The sequence below is a fragment of the Leucopleurus acutus genome (assembly GCF_964270905.1).
Source record: "Leucopleurus acutus genome assembly, chromosome: 17".
Taxonomy (NCBI): domain Eukaryota; kingdom Metazoa; phylum Chordata; class Mammalia; order Artiodactyla; family Delphinidae; genus Leucopleurus; species Leucopleurus acutus.
The window spans coordinates 37,855,737-37,883,415 of record NC_139159.1 but is presented as its reverse complement, the minus strand read 5'-3'; the positions used below and the strand labels follow the sequence as shown (position 1 = coordinate 37,883,415).

The window sequence follows — 27,679 nt, the reverse complement described above, 5'->3', positions numbered from 1 at the left end:
CGCTCCCCTCAGCATTCCAGCCCTCCCTACGCGGTCACTACTCCTCTCTTTACCCGCTCAGCCGGCTGGGCTGTGCGTCACGGGGGCGGGGCCAAAATGTAGCTCCCGCCAGGCCCCGCCCCGCGCGCCTAAGGCCCCGCCCCCTCTGGCCGAAACTGGGAGGGCACTGCTTGTGTGGGGTCCGGAGTTTTCTCACTCAGCCGCATCATCCCACCGTCTCCGAGTCCTTGCCTTTTTCTGAGGCCCTCTACTGCCACCTGAGCGAACGCGGGGAGTCAAGGCCAGGCGTGCGGGGCGCCATGAACGGCCGCCGCCTGATGGGCGCGGCGGCGGCGGCGGCGGCGGAGGGACTGGTCGGCTGAGGGCCTGTTTGGGGCCGAGGCATGTGGAGCCCCGGCGGGAGCTTGCTTCAGACTCTGCCACGACTTCTGCAGCACGACACCCTTCCGGGCCACGCAGAACTGCCGCCCCGCTGGGCCCTGCCGCGGGCGGCGGGCGGGGACGACTCGGCGGACCGCCTTCCCCGCGGGGGCGGGGCGAGCGCGGCGGAGGCGGCGGCGGCAGCGGCCTCCGAAGCCTTGCTCGGAGCTTATCTGGGGCACCACGGTCAGCCTGCGGCCTCTGAGCTGCCGGCGCCGGGCGCGGCCTTGGCGGGCAGCCCCGGGAGCGGCGGCGGCGGCGGCGGCGGCGTGGTGGTCGGCGTGGCCGAGGTGAGAAACTGGCGCTGCTGCTGCCTCGGCAGCACCTGTTGGTGCCGGAGCCTGGTGCTGGTCTGCGTGTTGGCCGCGGTGTGCTTCGCTTCCCTGGCCCTGGTCCGCCGCTACCTGCAGCACCTCCTGCTCTGGGTGGAGAGCCTTGACTCGCTGCTGGGGGTCCTGCTCTTCGTGGTGGGCTTCATCGTGGTCTCGTTCCCCTGCGGCTGGGGGTACATCGTGCTCAACGTGGCCGCCGGCTACCTGTACGGCTTCGTGCTGGGCATGGGACTAATGGTGGTGGGCGTCCTCATCGGCACCTTTATCGCCCATGTGGTCTGCAAGCGGCTGCTCACCGCCTGGGTGACCGCCAGGATCCAAAGCAGCGAGAAGCTGAGCGCCGTTATTCGCGTCGTGGAGGGAGGAAGTGGCCTGAAAGTGGTGGCACTGGCCAGACTGACCCCCATACCTTTTGGGCTTCAGAATGCAGTGTTCTCGGTAAGTGGTGTCCCGCTGGTCCATCTCTCTCCAAGTCTGTTTTTGAGCGATCTTGTGACAGCCCTGGGAGGACGCTCCAACAGATAAATGCCAGCAGAGAAGTGACATTAACAACCGGAATTAAAATTACTTTCCGTCGTACCCTGAGAAATCTCAAACAAATAAAGCAAATCTAAGTCCGGCACTCAATAGGAGATTTGCTAGAGGAAGAGCTACTCCTTTTTTGGCATATGAGTTTGATTAAAAATGAAGAGCCCTAGAGAGGGTGGGAGGGAGGCTCAAGAGGGAGGGAATATGGGGATATACGTATACATATAGCTGATTCACTTTGTTGTACAGCAGAAACTAACACAACATTGTAAAGCAATTATACTCCAATAAAGATATAAAAAGAAATGAAGAGCCCTTTTAACTATGAGGGGAGATGAGTGGAAATATCCATTTTAAACATTTGTCATCTGATTTCTGTAGCAGCTTTGGCAACAGTCAGGGGGAAAAGGCTTCACATGCCTAGCTTTCTCTCTAACCTGCGTAAATGCATCCAGTGTTTTGACTCAAGTTTTTAACAACGTGGGGCTAAAGGAAGTGTTTGGGTAAACAGTGTAGAGGGTAGTTACAGATTCCATATTTTGGAGTTTCCTAAAATTTTTAATAGGCTTTTTTTTTTCATCAAGTAATGTGCTTTTACAGTGTAATGGGGGGGAAGCCTCCTTTTTATCTTATTTTGGAGGAACTTCATTTTGAAATCACTAGGTAGTAGGATAAAACAAAATAGGACAGATAACCTTTCTCCCAGTGAGAATATATTTGTCTTTTTACACACCTTCTGTGCTCTTTTTGCCTTGTATTCATATGTTCTGCTTATTCAGTTTAGGTATTTCTAGTTAATGTACATCACATTGTAACTGACTGAGGAAGAGAAACACTGCGAAGTGAGGAAACCATCCCATTGGAAGAAAGGAATCCAGTATTTACAAACAGTGTCTTTGGAACAAATTATTAACACTATCTGCCCTTGCTTTCCACTTTTCTAAGGTGAAGGGGTTGAAGTGGTTACTGAGTTCCTCAGATTCAATGATTCTAAAGTTCAAAGAGTTCATATAGAGATTCCCAGGAACTCAACTCTTCAGCTAGACCTAAAGAAAACTGTGTGAAGAAAGAAATTTAGCACTCAAATCCATAGGAATCAATGTATTTTATGTTATTCTGACACATTCTTTTGTCTCAAAAATAAATTGGTAGTCTCTAGAAACTTTCTCATTTGTTTTATATTAAGAATAATTCTAACCAACCTACCTCTCTGTGATGAAGTTAAGATTTTTTTCTTTTTTCTTCCTTTCTTTTTAAATGCCTTTTGCAAATCTCATGTTGATTCTAACCAACAGCAGTAATGACTGTAGATTGAAGCTTGGGGAGGCATGGATATAGATAAGGAGTTTTCTGTACAGATACAGTTTGGTGTTTACAGGCAGTTTGGTATGTTCGCTTCCTCAAACTTTTACCTTTTCACAACCTCCTATAAACATGAACTTTGACCCAACCTTGGATAATAATAGGTCAAGTATCCTAAGACTTTGAAAGAGAGTGGGAACTAAGGAACCTGAATAGTTTCATACCTTTAGTTTGCTTCCTCTCTAGTATAATTTCCGTGTGCATTTTCTTGTCCACCTACATGTGCCTACTATCCTAGGCTCTTTCCCACATATTATTTCTAATCTAAACTAACCCTGCAGAAGGTGATTATACATATTTTATAGACTATTGTCTAATCTGGAACACAGGGCTGGTGCTCTGGAATTCTGCTGTCCCCATAGAATCTGTTGACCTTGGTCAAGTTACTTATCCTCTCTGTGGTTCATTTTCTTATTTGCAAAATGGGGAAAGTAATGGTACCTATTTCATAGGATTATTGAGACAATTAATAAAATAAATACTGCTACTGACCTTGGATTAACAAACACTCACATGTTGGCTTTTATCACCATTACTGTTGTTATTACCCAGGGTCACCTAGGTAGAGTCAAACTTTGCACTATGGTTTGAAGATAGGGTCTCAACCCATAACTCTGTTTCTTCATTGTATATTTAATACCTAGTATAGTCCCGGGTATATAATGTGTACTCTATATATTTATTAATTAAAAATAAGTTAGGTTTTTTAAAAAGTAATCTCTTAAACATATTAAACATGTGATTAAGAAGTTATACTTCGTACTTGGAAATAATTTAAGGTAATTATGTAATTGAAACCAAACTTGACAAGGGGCAATTCTCAGTTGGCCTTGTGGGGTCAAGAGAAAAGAAGGAAAAAAAGAAAACTGGCCTCTTGAAATAGGTATTATTGGTACAGTTTTACTGAGGAAGAAATGGAGGCTCAAGCATGCAGGAACTTGTTCAGGATCACCGACATACCAAGTGGTGGAGCTGAGTTATAAACCCCAGACCAGCTGAAAAAGTGCATGGTACTGTGTGCAATTCTCACTCTTGGCCATAAGCAGGGGGTTTGTGGAGCCATTGGATATAGTCTATTATATCTTGTTCATTTCTGTTATTGACTGTTTGGTTAGTAGCTCTTTCAACCAAAACTGTTTACTGAATTCATCCAGGGTATGCGAGTGAAAAGAAAGCTTAGTTTAGGCTGATTTTTGTTTTAGCCTGACTTTCCCTTCTGCCTTCTAGAACTTCATTCTGCCTCTACCCTCTCTGCCCTCCTACCCCTCAGGCTACCCACAGCTGCCCCCTTTCCAGGCATATTTCTTTTGTTTTTTTCTTCCCTACCTATCTTTTTTTTTTTTTTTTTTTTTTGTGGTATGTGGGTCTCTCACTGCTGCGGCCTCCCCCGCCGCGGGGCATAGGCTCCGGACGTGCAGGCCCAGCCGCTCCGCGGCATGTGGGATCCTGCCGGACCGGGGCACGAACCCGCGTCCCCCGCATCGGCAGGCGGACTCCCAACCACTGCGCCACCAGGGAAGCCCCCTACGTATCTTTTAAGTTATCCCTTTTCCCCGCTATTTCAGTTAAAACTCATCTTCAGTGTCCACGATCGATTGATCTTTAATCAATGCCCATGATTAAAGAAATTTATCTGGGCCTACTTCAAAGAGGAAGTGAAGTATAGTGGTCATGAGGGGCACAGGCTTTGGAAATAGACAGTCCTTGATTAGTCTGTGCTGAGTTATGAGGCTTAAATAAGCTAATGCAGTGAAGGCATTGAGTATTTGCCTGGCACATACTCAATTCTCAAAAATTATTAGCAATTATTATTCTTAGTGGTTTTTATATTTTACAGGCAGGAGCTGATTGTAAAAGGTGAATGTATGGAAGAAGGAAAGGTGCTCTCCCTTGCTTCCTATCTATTCTTTATTTCTTTCCTTCTCCCATGTGTGCTAGAAAGGGATAAGCAAACTGACACTCACTTTTGAAAAGCTTGAAATGGAAAATAAGTACATAACACTTCATTGTATCAATTCTTAGGTTATAAGAAATATAATTTCCAAAGGACATATTTAAATTTTTTCCACTTTTAAAAATGCACTCATTGTTTCTGTTGGGAAATAGTTAACCCCTCTTCCCCAACCAGTGTTTTTGATGTAATCTTGTATCTGTAGGTATTATTGTACATTAAGACAGATTTCTAGACGTGCAGTCTGTGTGTGTTTCTAGGTACTGTTCTTATCTGGGCACGTATCTAGGATGACTGTTTCTTACTGCTTCAGTCAGGATAGGCTAAGTTATGCTACAGTAACAACCCCCAAACCTCAGTGGATTAAAAAGCAAAGGTTTGTTAAAAATGCAGCTTGAATTATTGTTTATGATGAAAAGGAGATAAATTTAATTTATATTTTGAATTCAGCTTTTATGATTTGGGGGACTATAATATATGCTTCCAGCATTTATAATACAATTAAAAAAATTTTTTTTGATTAAATAGACTCTATATTGCATATGATGCCATATTTTTCCCATGACTTCTCATAAATATATGTTCTTTAAGTATAAAAAAGAAAAAAATCAAAGGTTTGTTTACTTACTTGACACAGATCCAAGTTCAACTTGGTTTGGGGAAGGGGTGGGGAGTCTCTGCTTTATGTCGTTTTTACTTTGGGATCCAGGATGACAGAGCCACCATTTTTCACTTGGTTTATGTGACATGGTGAATTGCGCACTGGTTTTTAAAGCTTTCACCTGGAAGTAATCTCACTTTTTACTGGCCTGAACAAGTTACATGGCCACAGCTAACTTCAAAGGGGCAGTGTGTGTGCCAGGAAGGAGAGAGAACTGGAGTGTTTGGTAGCAGTCTTCATGACTCTGGCACTTGACTTATGGATTCTGACTCCCGGGCCCTTCAGTTCAGTCCACTGCCACTACCCTGGTTCAGGCATCTCAGGCTCCCATCTGGTCTCCTTGTTTCTTAAGCAAGGGTTTCTAATTTTTTCTCTCTCCAGAAAGATCTTTCTAGAATGCATATCCAATCTTGGTACTCCCTGCAGGGAAACTCTCAAGTGGGCTTTCCTTTCCCCTCAGGATAAATTCCCAGTGCTCATCTTACCTCTATAGCCTCTCTCTTATCATTCCACAATTACTAAGTGCCCTTTGATGTGTTAACTATTTCATCCTCATTCTAAGAGGTAGACATGATTATTTCTGATTCAGACATAGCAAATCTTGTCTGTAGCCTCAGAATTTCCTTTTTGTTGATAAAGTTGAAAACTGTAAACATTCATAAGAATAACATCCCATTCTGTATTGAGTAAGCATTAAAGCATTCTTGTAAGGTCTCCTATAAGATGCCCCCTTGGAGACATCTGAACTTCTACAGTTTAAAGTTACCACCTGTGAAATGTCAACTTTAATCCAAATATATTACACGATAATTGGTTGTTATGGGTAACAGTATTCATATTGGTGCTTGCAGCTTCCAAAGGGGTTTGATTTTGTTGTTGCTGTTGTTCCATAGGAGATCCTAAAAATCATTCTCTGTTTTCACTTCGGTTATAGAAAAACTTCTCAAACAATTCCACATGGGAAATTTTCTTTCCATCATGGTTAAATCTTTGAAACCTCAAATAAAAACATAAAACATAGGATGGAAGATCCTCTTTTTCATATGTTGTATACCACATTACAGTATGCAGAGCAAATTTACATACATGATATTCTTTAATCATCACAACAGTCCTCTGAGGAGTTATTAGTGACTTATAGGCAGTTATATAGAGGACAAAATATCACACACTTGAAATTAGATTTAGTTCTAACATTTACTCTGACGTCTTGAGCTACTCTTTTGAGCCATACTTTCTGTTGTAAAATGTGTTTACTAATACCTGCTACAAAGCTGTGGTAAAATATATAGCTTGTTCATTACTTACTATTTCTTTCTGTCTATCCTCTGCGTTCCAAAAAAAGGACATTGATACTCAAAGTTTTTTTGGTTTGTTTGTAATTTAACCATTATTTATATTGTACTTAATAACTTCCAGGCACTGTTCTTCTAACATGTACACATTACTTATTTAAGACTCATATAAACCCTAATCCTCATCTTAAGCTAAGGTAGTTGAGGCAGAGTGATGAAATAGCTATCCCAGAAACATACAGTTAGTAAATTGTAGAGTCATGAACTTACCTAAAATTCTATTGTTGATCTGAGCAGAGCTGGGTTGCTCAGAGATCTCCTTATTCCATTGATAGTTGCAGAGCACTTGCCCTAGGGCCTCCCATGTGTCAGGCACTGGGCAAGGTTCTACACAGTTGAATTAGACATCATCCCAGGAAAATGATTTGAAAAAATATCAGAAGAATAATGTTTTGTGCGTGTGAGAATTACATGAAATTGGAATTTTAACATCCGTAAATAGTGTTATTGGAATACAGCCATGCTCATTCATGTATGTACAATTTGTGGCTCTTTTTAAGATAAAACAGCAGAGTTAAGTAGTTGTGACAAAGACCCTATGGCCTGCAAAACCTAAGATATTTCCCACCTGGCACTTTGCAGAAAAAGTTTGCCTTAGAGCTACAGCAGTCACAGCCACCAGGCCTGAGCCCCTGCAACTATAGGAGGAGGCCCTTAAGCTCTCATATATATATTTTTACCTTTGTATTTAGCAAAACCCTTTTTATAAAAAAGACCATATGTGGATAAAAAGAAAGAAAAGAAAAGAAATGAGTAAATTTAAAAGTGCAAGGCCTGACCCATCATCCTGGCTCACTTCTCAGTGGAACCACTTTAAAGAATTTTATGTTACCTAACTGTTAGTTACTTTGGCTATTTTTATTAGCCCACAATAGGTTAGAAGCAGCAACAGAAAGGTTGTTTGTTTGTTTGTTTTGGGAGGGGCAGGGAGCTGTGAAACTGGTGTACTGACTAAAATAATGACAGCAAAATAAGATTAAAGACAAAGTTGAAGCAAATGTAACTGTAGTGTGTTTTCCTAGAGTTTGCCTTGAGTAATCAAGAAAAAGATACATTACTTCTAGTAATTTAGTTCACAATCGAACTGAAATTTATTATAATTAAAAGTATTTTATTAGCTAGTGACTGAAAGACCAGAAAAATGGTAAAATCTTAGCCTCATGGACTCTTTGGGGACCTTAGGTTCTGTCTCAGCTCCTGTGTGACTTTGGTGAAGTCATTTAATGATCTGGCCTCCAGTTTTTGTTATTTGTAAAATGAGAGGGGTTAGACCGGGTCTCAGAGTTTGCTCTTAAAAAGACAAATGTTCTGAGTAACTAGCATTACTTTTTATTTAACTATGTTTTATAAAAATGTTTTCTCATCTTCTTACATTCTTTTTTTTTTTTTTTTTTTTTTTGCGGTACGCGGGCCTCTCACTGTTGTGGCCTCTCCCGTTGCGGAGCACAGGCTCCGGACGCGCAGGCTCAGCGGCCATGGCTCACGGGCCTAGCCGCTCCGCGGCATGTGGGATCTTCCCGGACCGGGGCACGAACCTGTGTCCCCTGCATCGGCAGGCGGACTCTCAACCACTGCGCCACCAGGGAAGCCCATCTTCTTACATTCTTATTCTGTGTTATAGATATAATCATTCATTCATATACAGATGATGGGTCATGATACTTGTCACTGTACCAGTATATCTAATGATTATTTCTTCTTACTATTAAAGGATACTGATTCATTGCCAGTGGTACAGTTCAGGTGGAATAGAAAGACACAGGCACAGTCTGTGTTTTGAAGGAGCTTGGAGTCATCAAGTCTTAAAGGTTGAGACATGATGACCAAGTTGAAAAATGTCATGCCACCTTAGCCCACATCCTTAGACCTCACAGTACCACTGAGTATAGCTGGCTATTGCTTCCTCAAAACTGTGTTCTCCTGTTTGTGCCTCTTCAGTTATCTCACCAGCTTCTGTGGTTTTCATGTGTCATATATGGGGTTAGAATTCACAAATCTGTATCTCTAGCCTGTTGTATCACAGTAATGAATACAGTATATCTTATTACCCCTTCCTAGATAAAAAAAAATTTCTTTAGAGACAGAGAGTCTTATTAAAACTTATTTTAACAGTATTTGCTTTTTCTGTCTATGAAATAAGTATTCATTGTAAAAACTTTGAAAAGTATAGTAAGTACAAAGAAGAAAAATCAGTAACATTTCAGTGTTTGTTTTTCTAGTCTTTGCATTTGTTAATGCATGTGTTTTCATTATATAACATTGTGGATGAATGTTATAAATGATTTTTGTGACTTTTTACTGAATGTAATGAACATTTTGGTCATTAAGTATACTACAAAATGACTTAAAATGACCACACAGTCAGCTGTGGTTTTCTATCTTTGTATCTTTATCCTTGCTTAGACCTGGGCCTTACGTGTAGAAGGCATTTGATAAATTTTTGTTGAATGAGTAGAAGTAATAAACCTATAGTTTGTCATAACTCTATAAAGAAGATCTTTTTAATTTATGTTCCAGAAATTATATGCAGTAAGATATATATATATTTTCCCCCCCCCTGGGGAGGAGGTTCAATGTGTGTATTAATCAGATTCTCAAATGGATCACTGACCCCTAAAATATTTAGAAACCATTAAAAGCAGTTCCTAATTTAGGGATAGTAAACTAATGAAAAAATCTGTATATATGAAGATGGTTTCTGCATTGTAGACAGATTTATTGTCCTATCTCTGTCAGTAGAAGCCTCTACACTGATGCTCTCTCTACCTGTTATTGTGGGGTCTCTCAGAGCCCTTGCCTTGTTGTTTTTTTTTTGTTTTTTTTTTTCCGGTAGCAAGACTTTTCTCAGTACATTCAGGGTTGCTGCCTGAACAGAGGGTCTTAACCTTGATAACAGGTTGACCTCAGAGGTTACTGGAAATGCTTTTAGTGTTCATTCAGTATTCACTCAACAAGTAACTGATAGGTACTACTCTGTGCCCACTGCTGTTCTAGATGCTAGAGATACAATAGCAATGAATAAAGCCATCCCAGATCCTTCAGGGTGCTTGCAGTCTAGTGGAGAAAACATTCTGGATATATCAAGGCTAATATTTTGCTGATAATGAATTAATTTCCATTTAATACATTATTTCTCTGAGGGGAAGGGGGAAAGCATGTTTAGTTTCTGAACAGCCAATTACAAGTGGACTTTGCATCCTAGCCTGTTTATAAACTGGCAACTATTATAAGTCTCCACATTTATAAACAAAACAATTTTAATGTTGGTACAGTCTACATCCAATCAACATATATTTAGTATCTGATATATAGTAGGCATCATACTAAAGACTAGAGACACAATGAGGAACAAGACAGATGGATCCCTTCCTTTACAAACTTATAGTCGGAGGAAGGGGTAAAGGGCAAACAGATGGTGAAACCTTCCGTTACTCTCTAGTGTGAAGGGACTAGGCGAGTAATAGTGTCTGTCAGAGAACTTGAGAGCAGTTCTTAATGCAGACTTGGGAGCTTGGGATAGGTGTCCTAGAGAAATTGATGACTGAGTAGTGAAAGATAGTTTGGGACTTTGCCCAAATAAAAGGAGTGGGAGGAAGGGTCTAAGTGTTCTTGCCAGAAGGAACAATGTATAAAGGCCCAAAAAGAAGAGAGCAAGGAATGTTCTAAGAACAAGAGAATTTTGATGTGTCTGGAACATAGTGTGATATGAAGCATGAGACATTCAGAGGCCAGGTCATGAAGCAGTTTGCATGCTGAAGAACCTGACCTTCATTCTGATGGCAGTAGGAAGGAGTTTAAGCAGGATTGGATTTGCATTTTTAAAAGATTTCTGCAAAATTTAGCATAGGTTGTGAGTGGAGGGTAAGTCTAGAGTATCAAGACTAGAGAGGGGGAGACTGAATAGGAATAGGCACAGACAATGGGTAGATTTCTAACATATGTAAAAGGTAGAATCCATAAGAAAGGGTAGATGATTGGATGTGAGAATGAGGGAAGAATGAGTGGTGTGACTGACTTCTGAAGTGTCTAACTAGGGCAACTGAGATTGGGAACCCTGAAAGAGGTATTTTGGGGAGGGAAGGGAATGGGCAGTTAATGTTTTTCCTTTAACCAGTTTTTAAAATTTCATATTTCTGGAAATGAAAACTACTTGCCATTTGTTGACTATTTCTCCCTCTCTGTTTCTAAAATATTGATAGTAAGTATCAATATTTAGGATATATATTATAAAATATATAATTTATCGATAATATTTAGATGAAAAGAGAAAATGTAGTCATTTTAACTTCTTTTGACCATTCCTTAAAAATTATTATAGGGATTCATGATTTTTTTTTGTATAATATTACTAAATATATATTTTAATTGGAATTTACTTTAATAGTAAGTTTGTCAATAAGCAGCATTGCTTTTATGTAAACTAAGAAACACACCTATACAGGAAGGTGTAATTTGCCAAAACTAATAAGAGATTCACAAAGCTATGGATAAAATTTGAGTTCTTCCATACACAGATCACCTTTATATTCTTCACTCGATCTGTGTCAAGATATTGTTTGTAAAAATGATAAAGTTTCTTAGTGTGTTAAATTAAAGCCCGTAAAGCCATTGTGTAAACAGCCGTAAATAGAGAAAGCAGAGGGGCTGGAGGCAGGATTGCCAGGGGAGCTGTGCTTTGTGCCGTGCCTGAAAGGACAGCAGGCCTCAGGTTCAGTGAGCATCTGAGTGATCCATCTAAAGACAGAGTTCTCTTATTGTCAGCTTCAAAAATATGTGTTCAGAGAAGAATCAGCTCTTGCTATTCAGAATTAAGTGTTTCTTTCTCTTTTTTTTTCCTTCAGATGGGCACGTCTTTGTTTTCAGGATCTATCTGGTATATGGTAAAGTAATATTCTACAGTAACCCCTACTGACCCAGACAAGTGAGTTACATCTCCAAGTAAATCACAGTACCTCTGAGAATAAGAATGTGTATACTTTCATGGTGCTTCTAGAGTTTTAAAAGCATGGGAAGATGGCTATCAGGTAGCATTCACCATCCCTGGAACACTCACTGGAGTATTTCTGGTCACAGAATCTAACCAGCAGGATAACAGTGACATCCTAGGCTGAGATTTCTAGGAGTCTTTGGAGTAGGAAAACAGTCCTGAGCCAAGATCCCAGGGTATTGTAGTCAGGAATTCCAGTGGGAATACTCTAGGCTCACATTTAATGTCTTTTTGGAAAGTAGGACAAGGAGTCATGTTTTGTTTTGTTTTGTTTTTTTTAACATCTTTATTGGAGTGAAATTGCTTTACAAAGGTGTGTTAGTTTCTGCTTTACAACAAAGTGAATCAGTTATACATATACCTATGTTCCCATATCTCTTCCCTCTTCCATCTCCCTCCCTCCCGCCCTCCCTATCCCACCCCTCCAGGCAGTCACAAAGCGCCGAGCTGATATCCCTGTGCTATGCGGCTGCTTCCCACTAGCTATCCACCCTATGTTTGGTAGTGTATATATGTCCATGCCACTCTCTCACTTCATCACAGTTTACCCTTCCCCCTCCCCATATCCTCAAGACCATGCTCTAGTAGGTCTGTGTCTTTATTTCCGTCCTACCCCTAGGCTCTTCATGAGATTTTTTTTCTTAGATTCCATATATATGTGTTAGCATATGGTATTTGTTTTTCTCCTTCTGATTTACTTCACTCTGTATGACAGACTCCAGGTCCATCCACCTCACTACAAATAACTCAATTTCGTTTCTTTTTATGGCTGAGTAATATTCCATTGTATATATGTGCCACATCTTCTTTATCCATTCATCTGTTGATGGACACTTAGGTTGCTTCCATGTCCTGGCTATTGTAAATACAGCTGCAATGAACATTGTGGTACATGATTCTTTTTGAATTATGGTTTTCTCAGGGTATATGCCCAGTAGTGGGATTGCTGGGTCATATGGTAGTTCTATTTGTAGTTTTTTAAGGACACTCCATACTGTTCTCCATAGTGGCTGTATCAATTTACATTCCCACCAACAGTGCAAGAGGGTTCCCTTTTCTCCACACCCTCTCCAGCATTTATTGTTTCTAGATTTTTTGATGATGGCCATTCTGACCGGTGTGAGATGATATCTCATTGTAGTTTTTTTGTTGGTTTTTTTTGCAGTACACGGGCCTCTCACTCTTGTGGCCTCTCCTGCTGCGGAGCACAGGCTCCGGACGCGCGGGCTCAGCGGCCATGGCTCATGGGCCTAGCCGCTCCGCGGCATGTGGGATCTTCCCAGAGCAGGGCACGAACCCGTGTCCCCTGCATCGGCAGGCGGACTCTCAACCACTGCGCCACCAGGGAAGCCCTCATTGTAGTTTTGATTTGCGTTTCTCTAATGATTAATGATGTTGAGCATTCTTTCATGTGTTTGTTGGCAATTTGTATATCTTCTTTGGAGAAATGTCTATTTAGGTCTTCTGCCCATTTTTGGATTGGGAGACATGTTTTTTTAACAGTCGGTGGGTAAAGGCTTACCAGGGAAAGAAGGTTGGATGGGTCTCTTTGTGGGAACAGGTATTCTAAATTAGCTTTGTTTGTCAAAGACTGGAACTAGGTGCAGATTCTGAATAGGATCATGGCTTATAGGAAATGCCATATTAGAATAATTTAGAAACTGTTTATCTTTAATACACTTAGTAATAGTTGAAAAACTGTATGTGTGTGTATTATTGTTTTGTTCTATTGGTTAAATTATTTGACACGCCAGCAAAACAGTTTACAATGATTACCTGAAATTAGTTTCTTTGCTTTATTTAGCTATGCAGCTTTTCAGAAAAGAACCGTATTTAAATAATAACACTTGCTTTTTCTGTAGGATGAGGTTCGGTCATGAAACGTTTCATAAACTTTGATTTATGCTTTGGACAAGGGTCTTGTTAAAGAGTTAAGTGGCAGGGTTGTTTCAGATTTATGATATCTGTTCTTAAAATAGCCGTTTGGATATTATTGACGTCATCCATGAATGTCAATTATGTGTTCTCTTTGGAGAAACTTCATTACATTTAAAGATTATGAACTGAAGCTTTGCATTCTGATATTTTGGAACTTAAATATTTATTTTAAAAATAACTTCCCTAACATATAATGTTATTATTAACTGCAGTGTAATAATTTTTATGATTCATTTTTGTCATATTTACTTATTTTATATATTTGACATGTTTAATTCTAAAGCAAGTTTTCCATTCCTGTAAGTGCTCCAGACTGATAGAGGAACCTTCCTAATACTTAGCTCCATTCATGTCATTCATGTCATTAGACTCCCCAGAGCTTTTCTACTGAGTACAAACTCATTCCCCTTTCACCCAAGGCCCATAACAAGTATCACCCCAAATACTTGCCCTGTCTTTATTTTACAGGATTCCCTTGCCCTATAAATAATCCAAACTGTACTGCTAACTTTACTAATACATCCTGTATGTTCCCTACCACATTGTCCTTATTCATTCTCTTCTTGGAACACCTTAACTTCCTCATCCCACCTATCTTTGCCTTCCAAACCCATATTAGCTTGTGGAGTTCATTTCAAATTCCTCTTATTCCACAATATTGCCCTTTGGCCCCCCCACTCCTACAGAGATTTTAATCCCTGTTTACTCTTTAATACTTTCTGTGTAGTTCTTCTCAAGGCTCCCTTTCTGCCTGTTTCTGAAGTAGTGTGTGTACTTGTCAGTGTGTAAATTCTTCAAGGTAAAAGTTGTGTCATACTGCCTCTCTTGCAGGCACCTACCAGAGCATCTTGCATGGAGCAGTCTTTGAGTCAGTAATTGTTTAGGTGAATCTTTAACAAGCAGTCACTGCAGTATTCTTTCTAAACCAGCAGTGGTGTATCTCCAATTAATCATCTATGAGTAGAGATAAATGTATCTTTATTGAAAACATGATTTACATAATTATTAGGTTAGATTGTAGTTATAGAGTAACCTGAAGCTGATTAAAATACCAGACTCTAAAAATTAATGAAAGTGAAATTTAATAAAATAGCCACTAGCTTTCTTATATAACAGTAATACCCAGTTAAGGATGTGGAAAAGTTATTCTCAAAATTAATGGCAGTAGCAACAACAACTATAACACAGAATGCTTAGAAATAAACTAATAAGAAATAACTGATACATGTGAATAAAACCACCAAACTTTAGTAAGAAATGTGGAGGATTTTTAAGTAATTATAAAAACATTTCTTGATAAGAGGACTGAATATTCTGGAGATTGCATCTCTGTCCAGATTAATTTATAAATTTACCTTAATCCTAGTTTAATATTTACTAATTTTTTTGAGTGACAGAGTGATCCTAAAATGTATCTGTAAAAATGAATAGGTAAGAAGGTTATACAAATTTTAGAAAGAAGAGTAATAGGGGTTTGAAGGATGGGAAATTCCTTATGAGATATTAAACTGATAGTCTTTACAATAATTTGGTTTCAACACAAGGTTTAAGATATCAGTGGGCAGTATTAGAGTCCCAAATAGAGCCCTTTATATACAGTAACTTCATTTATAATAAAGTAAACATCATAAGTTGCTGGAGAAGTTATTGATTATTCAATAAATAATGCTAGGAAAATTGGCTACTGGGGAAAGGGAGGAATAAGGAATCCTCACCTTTAATTCAAATAAATTGCAGAAGGAATAAGTGGTAAATATTAAAAGGAAAATATAATAAAAGAAATATAGGAAGAAATTAACAATGGGATCTGAAAAGACATTCTTAAGCTAAAAGCAATGGAAAATCAGAGGAAACAATTAATAATATATATAAATAATATATGTATAAATTTAGAAACATTTGAATGTCAAAACATAAAATTAAAGAGACACTTTAAAGGAAAATATTTACCACATATAATGGACAAAAAGTTGCCCTTACTATAAAAAGAATAAATATCATGAATAAATAAGAAAACACTTAACATTTCAATAAAAATGAGCAAATGTGAACAAATAAACCATAAAGATATGCAAATGTATATTTAAAACTAATGTAAATATAAATTAAAATAGTACAGATTAAACAATGATCAAACATTATTTTTACCCCTATCAAACTAAGAAAGATTGAAATTTAAAACTTAAAGTTGGTAAGAGTATGATGAAATGGACACACCTATACATTACTTACTGATAGGTATGTAAAACTGTGAACCTTCTGGGAAAACAGTTTTTACTGTTTGATCCAGTAATTCCATTCCGAATGATCTTTCCTAAAATAATGGAGTTGCATATTAGTCATTTCTTGCTGTGTAACAATCACTCCAAAACTGAATGGCTTAATAAACATTTATTATCTCACAGTTTCTGTGGGTCGGGAATTCCTGTACAGCATAGCTAGGTGCCTCTAATTCAGGTTCTCTCTCAGTACTACAATCAAGATGTTGACCAGAAAAAAAAAAAAAAAAGATGTTGACCAGAGGTGCAGCCATCTTACGGCTCCACTGGGGGAGAATCTGCTACCAGGCTTACTCTGGTGGCTGTTGGCAGGTCTCAGGTATTTGCTAGCTGTTGGCTGAAGGCATCAGTTCCTTGGTACAGCAAGGACCTCTCCATAGAGCTGCTTACAACATGGTAACTTACCTTCTTGAGGGAGAGATGGAAGTCCTGTTTTTTTTGTAACCTAATCTTGGAACTAACATCTCATCCTTATGCTGTGCAGTCTGTTTGCTAGAAGAAAGCACTAGGTCCAGCCCACACTCTAGGGGAGAGGATCTCACAAGGGCATGAATACTATGAGATGGATTTATTGGGGATATTTTAGACACTGTTCTCCCACAGAGGTTAATGTAGAAAGGTTTTCATATAGGTTTAAAAAGTTTATAATAGCAAAAAAAAATACGTAATCACATATACACAAAGAAGTAACTAAGGAAACAATTTTAGATGTTCTACAGCAAAAGAATGGTTAAATTGTGCTACATCCACGCAGTGTTATTGGGTTGCCCAAAAAGTTCCTTTGGTTTTTAAGTAACAATAAAGTATACATTTTTCATTTTCACTGAGAACTTTGTTGACCAGTGCATTCACTGTTTTGTTCCACTACCTTCTGCCATTTTCAGGCAACTTCATAATTCCATCTTTCCAAAACTTTTTTTGAGCAAAGAACTGTTCCAGGTGCCTTTTACATCCTTCCAGGAAATTGAACTTTTTTCCATTAAGAGGAAAAAAAAAAAAATATATATATATATATATATATATATTTTGTGTGTGTGTGTGTGGTACGCGGGCGTCTCACTGTTGTGGCCTCTCCCGTTGCGGAGCACAGGCTCCAGACGCGCAGGCTCAGCGGCCATGGCTCACAGGCTCAGCAGCTCCGCGGCATGTGGGATCTTCCCGGACCGGGGCACGAACCTGCGTCCCCTGCATCGGCAGGCGGACTCTCAACCACTGCGCCACCAGGGAAACCCTATTAAGAGAATTTTTTAAAGACATAAATAAATGGAAATCCGAAGGTACAGTGTCTGGTAAATATGGTGGATGAATCAGAACTTCCCAGCCAAGCTGTAATAGTTTTTGCCTGGTCATCAAAGAAACATGCAGTCTTGCATTATCCTGATGGAAGATTATGCGTTTTCTGTTGACCAATTCCGGACGCTTTTCATCGAGAGCTGCTTTCAGTTGGTCTACTGGGGAGCAGTACTCGTTGGAATTAATCGTTTGGTTTTCCAGAAGGAGCTCATAACAGAGGACTCCCTTCCAATCCCACCATATGCACAGCACGACCTTCTTTGGATGAAGACCAGCCTTTGGTGTGGTTTCGCTTGCCTCACGATCGCTTCCATTCCATATTATTGTACAGTATCCACTTTTCATTGCCCATCACAATTTGTTTTAAAAGCAGAATGTTTTTGTTACGTTTAAGTAGAGAATCGCATGCGAAAATACCATCAAGAAGGGTGTCCCCCCCCCCCCCCCCCCCCCCCCCCCCGCTTAACTTACAAGGAACCCAAACATCAATGCGATTAACATAACCAAACTGGTGCAAATGATTTTCAATGCTTGATTTGGATATTTTGAGTATGCTGGCTATCTCCCATGTGGTTTAACGTTGATTGTTCTCAATTAATGTCTCGATTTGATCACTATCAACTTACCTGGTCTACCTGACAGTGGAGCATCGTTCAGCAAGAAATCTCCAGCGCGGAACTTTACAAACCACTGTTCAGTCATAGCACCTTCTCCATACACTGCATAAATCTTTTTTTGCGTTTCAGCTGCGTTTTTACCTTTCCTGAAATAATAAAGCATAATATGCAGAAAATCTTGCTTTTTTTCTTCCATCTTTAATATTAAAATGGCTACAAAAATTCACTTTTGATAAGTTATTGTTTAAATGCACACCGATATGACAGCTGTCACAATACAATCTAACAAAATTGTTTCGAATGAAGTTAAAGACACCTAAGTGCTACTAGAGCCATCTTATGGAAAAAAACTGAATGAACCTTTTCGCCAACCCAATAGTGTAATTGTATAATAATAATAATTTCTACCTTTTTGAGTGTCAGTCATGTGCTAGCATTTGTTAAGATATTTACAAATATTTCTCATCCTAACAACAACCATGTAAGGTAGTGGTTATTATCCTCATTTTACAAATGAAAAAACTGATATTCAAAGACTCCGCCCTTAAATGTCATTCTAGAGTTACCTGGCTTCAAAGCCCAGTGACCACATTGCCATTTAAGTATGCTTATGAAGAATATTTAAATGACATGAGGAAGACTTAAAAAACTGTTTTTACAGAGTGATCTGTGTGTGCACATTTTATTTACGTGTAAGGAAAAAACAATAGTCACAAATGTTAGCTTTCAATGGCAGAATAATAGAATATTAAAATTTTTCTTTAAACTTTTATTTCATCTTTTACATTCTGTATGTATTCCCTTTATAATCATTTTTAAAAACCAGAATGCTTTGAAAAGTAGTTCAGCTTCCTCTACTCCAAGGGACAACTGCTAGCAAGACTTGTACCACAGTTTTATGTAAAGTTGAAATTTTATGTTGTAATGAATCATTCCATTTAATCTGCTCTTCTAGATTACTGATCTCTCCTTACCCAACTATCTGATGGCATCTTCGGTTGGACTGCTTCCTACCCAGCTCCTGAATTCTTATTTGGGTACCACCCTGAGGACCATGGAAGATGTCATTGCAGAACAAAGTGTTAGTGGATATTTTGTTTTTTGTTTACAGGTGAGTTTAAGGCCAAGGCTTGTCTTTTTTTGTTTCCTTTTTGTATGACATTACTCATTCAAATCTAAGAAATTTCACTGAAAATAATTTAAGAAGATTTTTTCCTTTTTACACCTTTTCTTGTTCTTTCAGTACTACTTCATATTTTGACAACACTTACATTTTTAATTGTGTGGATATATGGAAATATATAGAACTGAATTGACACTTATTGAAAATTCTCTTAAACACAAAAAAAAGGAATGACAAAAATAGGTTTCTTTTTGCAGTGATTATTTTCAAAGTCATGACTAAATCAAATACTCTGTTTTGAGTTTGTATGAAGTGTTAATACTACATTTCTAAAGATAATGAGATTTGGTGGGGTTGGGTTTTTATCTTAGTTACTTTACCTTCAAATTTTGAAGGTATTGAACTCTTCTATTTGTATTTTTTAGATTATTATACTGGCAATGTAAATTTATTTCTAGTACAATTTGATGTGAACAAAAATTTTTTAGAAAGTATTGCTTTATAAAAAGTATAGAAGTATTCCATTATAAGTTCAAATAATATTTGTATAATAAATTATTACTACCATGCAGATTATAGCATAGTTTGGGGTACATACAATTCAATATAAGAGGTTAATAAAAGAGGAAAATCCTGCTATGTAGGCAGACTTATTCAGTGCCTTAAATTATATGCAGGAAGAGTTAAAAATTCATTTGCTTGTGATACATTTCATTCCTGAGATTTACCAAAATATAAAATCACCATAATTTTTGATGATTTAGTAAGATGATGATGATGGTCACTAACATTTATTGAATGCTTTATATGCCATATATTTAAGCTCATTTAATGCCTACCAAAACCTTAGTAGGCATATAATTTTATTATCTATTATCTCGAGCCAATTGTACATTCAGTGATGTCACACTGGTAGCTTGAAATTGGTCATGACGGGGGTATCTACAGTTATGGAAAATGGCAAGTGCTCTAAGTCAAGCTTCCCACCTCTGATCCTTAAGAGCTAGTTTACTAGCACACCATTGGATAATAATTTGTCTAATGTCTGAGCTGCAAGGGGTAGGATCAGGATTTGTACAAAGGCAGTTGGTTCTAGAGACCATACTTATAACCAACGGTCTACTGAGCAGATAATACTAGTGAGATAGCTGACTTAACTTACTGGTCCCTTGACTTGTAAGTTTTAATTTATAGTTATTGAATATATGGTGTCACATTGCAATTTACTGTTAGTGGTATTCTCAATTTATTGAGGTACTATATTGTATTAAAAATACTATGATAAATAAAGCCAGAGTTAATTTTCTTTGTGCTTATGCAGTACAAGTTTAGTAAACAAAGTAAGCCCAGGAATATTTACATTAAACTATAAATAAAGCTTGTCAGTGAAAGGGCTTGCTTTAACAAAAATTTTGTAATAGTTTTGATATTCAGGAAGTCAGTTTTTATTTTTCTTTACTATTTTTTCTTCAGAGCTACATTTTTTTAAGATAACCTGCTATAGGTTTAGAGTTTTTGTTACAGTTGGTTTATTTTTATTAATGTAGCATGCCAATCACATACTAAACTTTCTATGTGTTACGTAGTATCTATGTTAATAATTTATGTTTATAATCATCCCAAGGTACTCTAAGATTCTGATGTACACTACATTCTCAGATTGATTTTTTTAGTATATTTAAGCATATTTTATGTTTTTCAAGTTTCCTGAAAACAATTTGAAACATCTTTTTTTCTTGACATTGTAATTAGAATTCCTCATTATTAGTAGTTTTCAGAAGATATTCACTATTTGATACTTTATATTTCTATGCATCTTAGTAAATTACTCAACTATAATCAATGGAATTGTAATAGAACAAACTAGTTCATGCATTTGTCAGTGGTGCTTCTTAAAATATAGGATGTTCTTTTTTCTAAGCGATTTCTTACCCCTTTGCTTGAATTGGCAAATTATTTAAGCTTAGGATACAAAACAGGGGGAAAAAGGTAAATGTTTCTTAGCCCAGACATTTACAAAAAACAACCACCACAACAACAAAAAAGTGAAGGCATGTTTATGCCTTGATTGGATATATTGATGATGTTACTTGTAATTTGTTTCAGGGAGGATTTAATTTAGCTTACAAAAGATATACAGGAGAATAAAAAGAGAGGAGAAAGAAGTCATCTTGAAGGAGAAAATTAGCATAGGAAAAAAGGATGAAGCGTAGGTTAAAGTTAGCAGAGTAAATAACATGAGGTTCCTCATATTCGCTAGAAATGAGCCACAAATTTGCCTCCCACTGTAGCCACCTAAATAGAGTCCACAGTGTCTGTAAAATCAAAGAAATACCAAACAGATGTTCAGAGGAAGGCACAAGTATTTACTGTACTGAAATCCAACTTAGATTCCATGGTTTGTCAGTTCAGTTAATCTTTTCCATATATTTTTGTGTGTACTCATCAGCCAAAACCCCAATCCTGGATAAATGCAAGTTTTGATCTGCTTTGCACCTGCTCTTTTGGGGAAGTCGTCCAACCAAGCAAGTTGGTGATATTTAATTCATGGTTGCAAACCTTCAGCTGGTTTCTCAACACTGCCCTATATTCTGTTTCCTTTGTCTTCCCGTTCCCCCATTTTCCTCAATGACTATTTCAAACTTATCCTCACCCTCCTCACAGTTTTTTCCTCCTCTCCTGGCTTCCTTCTTCATTCTCAACAGATTACCTCTCTTGCTTAACAGAAAAATCAAAAGTCTTCAAATGGGAAACCCCTCAATTTCCAACTAAGAAATGTACTAACCCTCTTATGTTCTGCTCATACTCTCGGCTTGCTTTTCAGTTAACAGCAGAAGAAATCACTTTCTGTAGGCTTTCCACTTTAAAGCTTGTCTTTCTACTTGGGTTTGATTCTTTTGTTTTTTTGTTTTTCTTTTTGTTCTTTTTTTTTTTTGATTCATTTTAATAGGGAAACTTTTTAAAAAGTTTTTTGTGTTTTTGTTTTGTTTACTTCACTGGGCTGTTGGGAAGAGTCAGTACACATTGCCAGGCCCTGGGCTCCAGAAAGGCATCTGGGGGAAAATCCCATGTAAAGATGTAGCCCATTCACCCTTGCTGGGAACCCAAAAGACTTTTTCAGTGGTTCTAAACTTATTTTCTGTGGCCTCACCAAATTCTTCCCTCAAGCTTTCATCACTAATCTTCTCTAAATCAGATACACTTTCCAGTTCTCATCTTAACAACCTAAGATTCTGTTGACTATGCCTTTTAAAAACACCTTCTTCTCTTAGCTTCTTTGATAACACTCTCCTGATCTTTTTTGCTGTTTGCCTGGCTCATTTATCAGCACCTCCTTCTCTTTTCACCCCTAACTTGGCCTTCCTCAAGATTCTAGCCAGAGCTTTTTAGTCTCACTCTGAAAACTTTTCTTCTTGGTAAATCAAGTTACTGTGGTTGCTGCTATTATGTTTATTGCAAGGACTCCCTAATACACATCTTCAGCTCAGCCTTCTTTCCATACCTTTAGACCCATTCACTGAATTGCTTTGGATATCTAATAGGCGCCTCAAATTCAGCATGTCCTAAGCAGAACTTAGCATCTCATCCACACCCTCCCCCAATTAGTTAACATTTTTTTCATCTCTTTACATTGTATCACCATCCACATAGTATCAAACTTAGGGTGTTCAATAAGTATGTCTTGTGTTTTTAAGAGAGCTCATATGTTACAGAACAAAGACAAGATTTAAAGGCCTACATTTAAAATAACTAATTTGGGGCTTCCCTGGTGGCACAGTGGTTGGGAGTCCACCTGTCGATACAGGGGGCAGGGGTTCGTGCCCCAGTCCGGGAGGATCGGTACAATGAAATAACAATGTGGTATACAATGAAATAACTACTCAGCCATAAAAAAGAATGAAATAATGCCATTTGCAGCAACATGGATGGACCTAGAGATTATCATACTAAGTGAGGTAAGTCAGACAGAGAAAGACAAATATCGTGATATCACTCATATGTGGAATCTGATTTTTAAAAAAGATACAAATGAACTTATTTACAAAACAGAAACAGACTTACAGACATCAAAAACAAATGTATGGGGCTTCCCTGGTGGCACAGTGGTTGAAAGTCCGCCTGCCGATGCAGGGGACGCGGGTTCGTGCCCCGGTCCGAGAGGATCCCACGTGCCGTGGAGCGGCTGGGCCCGTGAGCCATGGCCGCTGGGCCTGCGTGTCCGGAGCCTGTGCTCCGCAGCGGGAGAGGCCACAACGGTGAGAGGCCTGCGTACCGCAAAAAAAAAAAAAAAAACTTATGGTTACAAAAGGGAAACTGGCAAGGGAGGGATAAATCAGGAGCTTGGGGTGAACATACGTACACTACTATATATAAGATAGATAACCAACAAGGACCTACTGTATAGCATAGGAAACTCTACTCTGTGGTAGCCTATATGAGAAAAGACTCTAAAAAAGAATGAATGTATGTGTATTTGTAACTGAAACACTTTGCTATACATCTAAAACTAACACAACATTGTAAATCAACTATACTCCAATAAAATTAAAATATTTAAAAAAAGAAAATGTTTTAAATAAGGATGAATAAAATAAATATCTTTGTTTCCTATAACATAAAAAATAGAATAAAATAACTAATTTGATTAGACGTGTATTAAGTAATGGGTATTCGCTTCATGTACAGATTCCCTTGTGCAAGTTCCAGGTTCCCCCATCTACTCAACCTACCTTACTCCCAGTATCCTGCCCTTCCCCCTACCTCCCTCAACGCTTGTATTTAGAATATTTCTCCCATAAAATTATAGGTAGGCTTAATTGAAACAGTGTTATATTTAAGGATCACTATGCTTAGAGCAGCCTTTGAAAGCTTGCTGGGACATTAAACAATATCTACTGAGAATATTTGCTCCGAACTCTAAAGAACTGCTTTAAAATGAACTTTGGAATAAATACCATTTAAAAGATGTAGACTGCTTAGACATTCATTGTGCTGAATTGTATGTAGAATGTTTAAGCACAGAGGGACCACAACTTTTGGACAGTGGGAGAAGCCCATGTGGTTTAAAGGGACTTACCTGAAATCACAGCACTAGTGAGTGGCTAAACCAAGACTAGAACCTGATTTTCAGTTTAAAGCTTTTTCTAGTTATCCCTTTGACTGGCGTTTTTCCCCTCACCGTGTTCCTTTGTTTTTGTTTTGAAAAGTATAGACAGTTTCGTGTTCACAATCTCTAGTTAATTTCTTTTGAAGCTTATTGGCATTTCATTTTTTTTAATTGTTTAAATTAATTTATTTATTTTGGGCTGTGTTGGGTCTTCATTACTGTGTGCGGGCTTTCTCTAGTTGTGGCAAGCAGGGTCTACTCTTCGTTGCGGTGCGTGGGCTTCTCATATGGTGGCTTCTCTTGTTGTGGAGCACAGGCTCTAGGCGCACAGGCTTCAGTAGTTGTGGCACGTGGACTCAGTAGCTGTGGCTCGTGGGCTCTAGAGAACAGGCTCCGTAGTTGTGGCACACAGGCTTAGTTGCGCCATGGCAAATGGGATCTTCCTGGACCAGGGCTTGAACATGTGTCCCCTGCATTGGCAGGTGGATTCTTAACCACTGCGCCACCAGGGAAGTCCGGCATTTCATTTTTTAAAAGTGTTTCTTAATATTTTAAATTTTGGCTGCACCAGGTAGGTCATTTGCAAATGGTAGTGCTTCTCTCTAAGTGGGCTTAAAAATACCTATGGACATTTATAGTTCTGCACAGAAATAATACTACATTATTACATTAATAAAGTTTAGCCAGCTTTACCTCTATTGTAGAAATTTTTTTTATTCCTTGAAGGAAACTTTTTGGTACAAAGAGAGAAGTTTGACTTGTATCAAACAAACATCATTTAATATGGACTAAAAGGGATGTATAGTTGCCTTGTGTTAACTGGATACCATATAATGGTTACCCTGTAGATTTTGGCCCTCCACACCCGGCAGCCAAAGGAAGAATAAATGACAACTGTGTGTAAACTATTTAAAAATTTTACCTAACGGTATTTGACAAGCATCCTGTTTCTAAGACAAATATTTATTGGATATATTTCTCCCCTTTTTCCATGTAAAATATTGTTAACTGTAATATTTTATTTTTATTCACAGATTATTATAAGTATAGGCCTCATGTTTTATGTAGTTCATCGAGCTCAAGTGGAATTGAATGCAGCTATTGTAGCTTGCGAAATGGAACTGAAAACCTCTCTGGTTAAAGGCAATCAGCCAAATATCAGTGGCTCTTCATTCTACAACAAGAGGACCCTAACATTTTCTGGAGGTGGAATCAATATTGTATGATTCTAATGAAATGTATGATTGTCAGAGCCTAGTGTGTGGTCCAAGGTCTAGCAGTCCCCTCGCTAGTGGGCAGATGCAAGTTCTAATTGTATTACAGCACAAAAAAACAAAACAAAACAGAAACTGACTAGTTTTTAAATTGCACATTTTTTAAAAAGCAAGAATAATTTTCTGGATAAGTAAGTGTAAATGTAGATGCAATTTTGGCTGCAACTCTTTATCATTTATTATACCCATAATGGCCTATAGGTCTGCACTTTAGTTTTTCTTCATTGTTTTCTTTATGGGTACTTATGAATAGAGAAATAATCCAAATATTTTTTTGCTTAGTGTCTTTATTTATAAAGTCTATGAATAGTTGTAAGCATCTTTCCTACTTATAAAGATGAGTAAAAGTATGCAATTTTAAATGTATAATATTATTGGACATTCTTTGCTTTGGTAGCCTTTCCAGAAAGGATAAACGGTGTGTTTTTGTTTTTTTTTTCTAATTGTTTTAGGTGGGACCACTTTGCTTTCCTTTTCCTTGCTAGTTAGAAAATAGACGTGAACTTTTGTTTGAATGTATTTTTGTAAGGATCAATTATACCGATACACACAAGCTTAAATCCTACATTGTGGGACTGAAGTGCTCTTAAGATACCTTTTTTAGTTTCACTGTGTAATATGCAAAGCAAAAGGGAAATTATTTAAATGGGTGGTGGCTCAAATTAGAACTTGAGTTCTAATTTCATTACATTGGTTTTACCCTCCTTAGGTCTTCCATCAAAGGGCTGTCCTATTGCAGTCTTACTAAAACATTTTATTAAAATAAACTTCTTTTTCTTTTTATATTCATAATTAGGCTTTGAAATAAAGATGTTATTCCTTTAAAGTGGTGGGCTTACCATCATTAAAGATGTCACTCAGGTGGCCTTGTTTGATCAAAACGCCTTTCTAAAACACTAAGCTTTAAAATCATGTTTATAATTCCATTGAAGTACATATATATTTTTCCCATAGTCTTCATCTTTAAAACTATAAGTAATGTTAACTTAATGCCCAGATTTGTATTATTTGCCATACTGTAGAGTAGGCTTATTTTTTTTGGTTTCTGGTACTTATTTTTCTCTAAGACTCAGGAATTCTGAAATGTGAAATTAAGTCTCGCAATTCTTTCTCCTGTAGAATGAATTGAGTGTATTTATTAATAGCACTTATGTGTATAGAATATAATGATTTGGCAATATGATTCATATGACATATTATTCATTTATCACCTTATATTTTTTAAATAGCTTAATTGTGAACTTAATGATTCATTTTTTTTACAATGGAGATTATAGATATGAATGCAAATTTTCTAATAGGTATCTCTTTTTTAGCTATGAAGATGTCACCTTATCAGAGACCTCCCATATGCCTTTTCATTAGGGTAAAATCTTTGCCCTGATTTACTAAAGTGCAAAAGAATTATTTGTAAGCATATTATTTTAGTTTTATGCTAAAGATGCATTTGACCACTTTAATGTGTAAATTTTTTGCCCTGTTGCAGGTATAATTGTTTTCCTGTCCTTCATAATGCCTAAGTTTGCTCACCTTTGAGTAACAGTGAAGTTCATATGTACATACCAAGAAGAACTCAGTGCAAATTATCTTATAGGCACCTGGGTCTAGTCTATAGCATTCAATTGGCCTACAAATCCTTCCTTCTTTTATTGGTAGAAAAAATATATAGTATTGGAATATTAGTATTCTTTTTTGAATCCTAATTACTTGTTTGGTTATCTTTAAAAATTATTTAGTTTAATTATCCCAATAAACAATATGTTTGATTTATTCTTTTCTGTCTAACTTGACAGTATTTCTCTTGTGCTTCTTGTTTGTGTTTAGTTTTTGGTAAAGAAATCAATAATTTAAGATCACTACTTTCATACACTTGTATTACACTTCATGTATTTTGAAGTGCATTTATTTAATTAGCATTTTGTAACTTGAATAATTTTACCAAATGAATACCTTTTGGTAGTTCGTCATGAGTTCTTCCAACTGTTGCATTTTGCTTAGTACTTAAAATAAATATGTAAAGGTAAAAGAGAAGTAATTTTCTGTATTCTGCCAACATAATTTTATATAATAAAATCATCCATTTTTACTTAAAATAGTATGGATTTACTATTTCTAAAATACTAATCTAAAGCTGCAGTTTTCCTTTTGTTCATCATCTCTAGCCTCCACATAAACTATTTTCCCTTATAGCCATGCTATTTGATAGCTGGTTTTTTATATGAGCTGTCTATAAATTGTACAAAGCATTACCATGCCTTATTCACTCCATCTTTAACTCTGTATCCCAGATTTCTGGCAGCAACAAATTTCTACAGGATCCTTTTATGTTGCCCAAATATTACATCCAGTCGTAGAGTATATATTTATAAGAGAAAATGTTTTGGATTTCTCAGATCATTTAAGTGCAGTATAAAGTTGCTTTCTGCATATTTTTAAAAGCACACAATATACC

The 27,679-nt window shown here is 37.7% G+C and overlaps 1 protein-coding gene across 2 annotated transcripts; it reads left to right on the top strand.

Moving 5' to 3' along the window:
* Window positions 1–274: 274 nt before the first annotated feature.
* TMEM64 (transmembrane protein 64) lies at window positions 275–27,406 on the top strand. 2 transcript variants are annotated; one of them, XM_082858686.1, is made up of 3 exons: window positions 275–1,190; window positions 18,679–18,834; window positions 24,988–27,406. In XM_082858686.1, the coding sequence occupies exons 1-3, from the start codon at window positions 384–386 to the stop codon at window positions 25,177–25,179; spliced, it is 1,155 nt and encodes a 384-aa protein (XP_082714812.1). In that variant the 5' UTR covers window positions 275–383; the 3' UTR covers window positions 25,180–27,406. The 2 variants fall into 2 exon arrangements, with proteins under 2 accessions (XP_082714812.1, XP_082714813.1); XM_082858687.1 differs by lacking the exon at window positions 18,679–18,834.
* The last annotated feature ends 273 nt before the right edge of the window (window positions 27,407–27,679 follow it).